The 4,397-nt window shown below is 35.2% G+C and overlaps 1 protein-coding gene across 1 annotated transcript; it reads left to right on the top strand.

The window, feature by feature from the left end:
• The first annotated feature begins 472 nt into the window (after nt 1-472).
• Nucleotides 473-4,379, top strand: LOC130551087 (CCN family member 4-like). Its single transcript, XM_057328644.1, has 5 exons — nt 473-614; nt 1,414-1,690; nt 1,926-2,180; nt 2,608-2,801; nt 3,154-4,379. The coding sequence occupies exons 1-5, from the start codon at nt 567-569 to the stop codon at nt 3,451-3,453; spliced, it is 1,074 nt and encodes a 357-aa protein (XP_057184627.1). The 5' UTR covers nt 473-566; the 3' UTR covers nt 3,454-4,379.
• Nucleotides 4,380-4,397: the final 18 nt, after the last annotated feature.

Here is a 4,397-nt window from a genome sequence, read left to right as displayed (position 1 = left end):
AAACAAGAGAGCATAATTCTAGATGACCTATCCATTTCCCTCTTGGAACTGTAAATTTAACTTTAAACTCATCAATCTGCATAGATTTTCTAAAATAGTAAAGCATTACGTTAGCTATTAATACAATGCAAGGACTATTGCTTCCATCATTTTAAAAGGACATTTGACTCGACATTTGTTTTCCATAATGTTTTTCCTCAGAGGTACTAAATAAGAATTGTATATCTATACGCAGGGACTTGACAATGACATTCTGCAAACTGTGCCAAAGTTTTAACTGATTCTGATTCTATTTCTTTAACTTTTTATCTTAGAGAAATGTTCTCAAAAATGTCCCTCCTTTTCATAATTTAGTGCCAGAAAGACAGATTTTATAGGCTATTGTTCTGTTGGGAAGAACGCACAGTGGGTTTGTCCTAAGATGAAACTTCAGATCAGCGCGTGCAGCAGAAGCGCGTGTGAGTCTCTGATTGTCACTACACAATGAATGGACACTGTATGCGCACGGGCGATTATTAAAGCGTCATCACATTTTGGATTTATGCATTTATCGCTCGGAATCAGCGATGACGTGGCTCCTGGCTTGGGTTCTGTTAGTCACTGGTATACTTCAGGTAACTAAACATTTTGATTTTAAAGAATTTAATCGAACATTGCATGCAGCTAATTAACATAAACAAGGCTAAATTATCCAAATACGTGTAGAGAAACTAGCATAGTTTTATATTTTAAATGAACTAAATAATATAATATAATAAATACATAAATAAGTTTAATCAACATTAGGGACGTAAAACTGAATTGCTAGAAATTAATAATAATAATCAGGCCTACATGCTATGTGCATTGCAGTTTATTACGATGGTGCACATACAATAACGTTTTAAAAACGATTGAAAACTGTATTTTGTCCCATAAATAGATCAGTGCTGAAGACAATACAATTAATATTTGGGTTTTTTATAGGCTTTGCTTGGATCGCCTATATCGCGCAAATAACAATGAATTAGCCTACAGTGATAACATTGTTTTTATAAGGATTATTCATTTACTTTGCCCAAGACACGAATAGCATTTACATTAGTGTACTATATTCATTAGACTATAAATGCCGTACATGTAATCGCATTATTACGTAGGCTATAGCATATTTTTAGACTTTTTAAGGAATGACGTCATGTTACGCGCGTTTTAGGAAACCGTGCAGTGACGTCACACATTGTGATACATGGTTTCTAATACACATCCTGTGGACGTCAGTTACTCTTGAAAATGCACATGGGTAGTTGACAGACTAATATGCAAATTTGTCATATGGTTTTAAATAACAATTTAGAAAAAACAACAACGATGAAGATAAAGCTTTTATGCTGTTTTATATGATAAATATGTGTCTGTACTTGTGTCTTCCAGATTCAGCTGGCTTTTGCCCAGGATTCCTCTAAGATGCTGCACGTAACGGAGTCCGACAACCGCACTCAGTACTGCCAATGGCCCTGCAAGTGCCCTAAATCTCCTTCCACCTGCCCACCAGGTGTCAGCCTGATCATGGACGGCTGTGAATGCTGCCGAGCTTGTGCCAAACAGTTGGGGGAGGTCTGCAATGAAAAACACAACTGTGACCATCATCGCGGCCTTTACTGTGATTACAGCGTTGACAAGCCGAGGTACGAAAAAGGAGTTTGTGCATGTAAGTGTTCATGTTCTAACACATGGCCTCTAACAAAGCCAACTAATCACTGTTTGACTTTTTTTGCATAGTTTTTATACAATACTTCTTTTTAATATATAGCATATTTTTTTGCCATTAATTCTGTATTATATAACCCATTAATGATTTGATACATTAATACACTCAACTGTTTCTTTAAAAATCAATAAATAAACCATGATTCAATAAAAGTTTTACTCTTGTCACTGTTCAGATCTGCCAGGCACTGGTTGTCAATACAGTGGTGTAATCTATCGCAATGGCCAAAGCTTCCAGCCCAGTTGCAGATATCAGTGTCTGTGTGTAAATGGGGCGATTGGCTGTGTTTCACTGTGTCATGAGTCTCAGCCCCCCAGATTGTGGTGCCAGAACCCCCAACGGGTCAAAATCTCTGGTCGCTGCTGTGAACAGTGGATCTGTGATGAGTCTGTGAGGGGGCGCAAGACAGCACCACGACACACAATAGCTGGTATACTCATTGTCCTTTGACATTTTTGCAAAATGCGTTAAAACTTTTATTCAGGGTAGATGAAAGTTTTAGGTAGTTATTTTGGTGTGAACATATTGCATTTTTAACTGTAGTTATCTGCGATCATGTGACATTGTGTTCAATGTAAAATTTCAGACAAGGTAAATAAGATGAAGTATAGATAAAAATAAAATATCAAACAAAAATATCATTTAAAACTAAAATATATGTTTACAACTAAGGAAAGATGTAAACAAAACGTAAAAAGTACCTAAGATCAGCTTTAAAATATTTCATAAACTGGAAATAGTCCAGTTTAAATGCAATCTTCATGTCACAAAATTAAAATAACCAAAACAATCATTCAAAACTTTTCCCCATTTTCACAAATGAAGAAGCACGTACTGTCATCTCTATCTTCTGATAGGTCTCTCTAGAGGAAACGAGGACTCGAATAAGAACTGTGTGACCCAGACCACCTCCTGGAGTCCCTGCTCAAAGACCTGCGGCCGTGGCGTGTCTGCACGCATTACAAATAAAAACAAGCAGTGTCAGATGGTGAAAGAGAGCAGACTCTGTAAAATACGGCCCTGCGAAGTGGACATCACAAAGCACATTAGGGTAAGCAGTAATTGTGTGCCTCGAATGCACTCGAGTCGGTTAATACATTTAAAGGGACAATTCACCCTAAAACGACAAATTGGTCATCATTTATATACCCTCATGTCATTCCATAGAAGATGAGAATGAGATTTTTGTGGCTGCTCTTTTTATTCATGCAATGCAGGTGAAAAGTGACTTAGACTGTAATGAGAGTTAATGATAACAGAATTTTCATTTTGGAGTAAAATATCCCTTTTAACAATGTGGTTATAAAGTAAATATTATATATTTAAATATAAAACAATGTATATTATAACATTTATAAGATAATGTGTATGGATATTTTTGACCATAACTATTTCTCTACAAGCCTGGAAAGAAGTGTTTAAACATCTTCATGGATAAGCAGCCACACAACTTCACCATCTCAGGCTGTACCAGTACAAAGTCTTACCAGCCCAAATACTGTGGAGTCTGTACAGATGAGCGCTGCTGCATCCCTTATAAATCTAAGACTGTCGGGGTTGAGTTTCAGTGTCCTAACGGATCCGGCTTCACCTTGCACGTCATGTGGATAAATGCCTGTTTTTGCAACCTGAGCTGTAGGAACCCCAATGACATATTCACAGATCTCGAACAATACTATGAGACGCGTGAGATTGGGAATTGAAAGTATTTATTTGAAAAACTGGTGAAGTCATGGCATGGTTTTTGCTGAAAAATAATTGCATTTTTGTGGGCTTGAGATCCATTAATTCTTTTGGTAACACTTTACAATAAGGTTGTATTTGTTAGTAAATGCATTAGCTAACAACGAACAATTTCGTTTTTCAGCATTTATTAATCCTTGTTAATGTTAGTTAATGTCCATATTCCATTATTCATGTTAGTTCATAGCTAATGCGTTAACAAATTGTTAACCAATATTGAACAGTATTGTAAAGTGTCACCTTTTTTTGTAATAAGTAGGCAAGAGATTTTATTTGATTTACCACCATATTTGCTCTTTCGATTACATTTGCAAAGTTTTAAATGACAATAATTGTTGACATTTTATCACCCAGGATAAATATCACACACAAAGACAATCTCCCTTTGACAACTGAACTGTTTTTATGTTTAAAGATATGCAAGCTATGGTGTAAATATGTATATGTAAAAAGACAAGCTCTTGTTGAGCTACAAACTTAATTTATATAAGATAAAATGTATTGTGCTCTTGATAATGTATATGGAAGCATATTGGTAGCAATTATCAAATTGAAATGCAATTTGCAAAATGGCAATGCAGTATGTAAAATGACAATGCATTTATGTCTTTAAATATACATTTAAAATAACAGATGTGCAACATTAGGTGCAAAATGAAAATGAAATTTCAATAACACAATTGACATTTGTCCGTTCCTATACACTATTTTTAATATGTATTTTGAAATGCATATTTTAACGCTCTTTAAATTGCAAAATTAAAATGCATTCCCCGGATTGAGTATATGTGTTTAAGATAGCCAAGCAAAACTGTTGCAAAATGATCATTCAAATGTTATTTTCCCTAAATGCATTAACATTCACGGGTTGAACATTTTGGATTGCATTTTCATTACACAGCGC

This window comes from Triplophysa rosa, unplaced genomic scaffold (genome assembly GCF_024868665.1).
Source record: "Triplophysa rosa unplaced genomic scaffold, Trosa_1v2 scaffold629, whole genome shotgun sequence".
In the NCBI taxonomy this organism is placed as follows: domain Eukaryota; kingdom Metazoa; phylum Chordata; class Actinopteri; order Cypriniformes; family Nemacheilidae; genus Triplophysa; species Triplophysa rosa.
The sequence above is the reverse complement of the archived record's forward strand: the minus strand, read 5'-3'. Positions and strand labels throughout refer to the sequence as shown.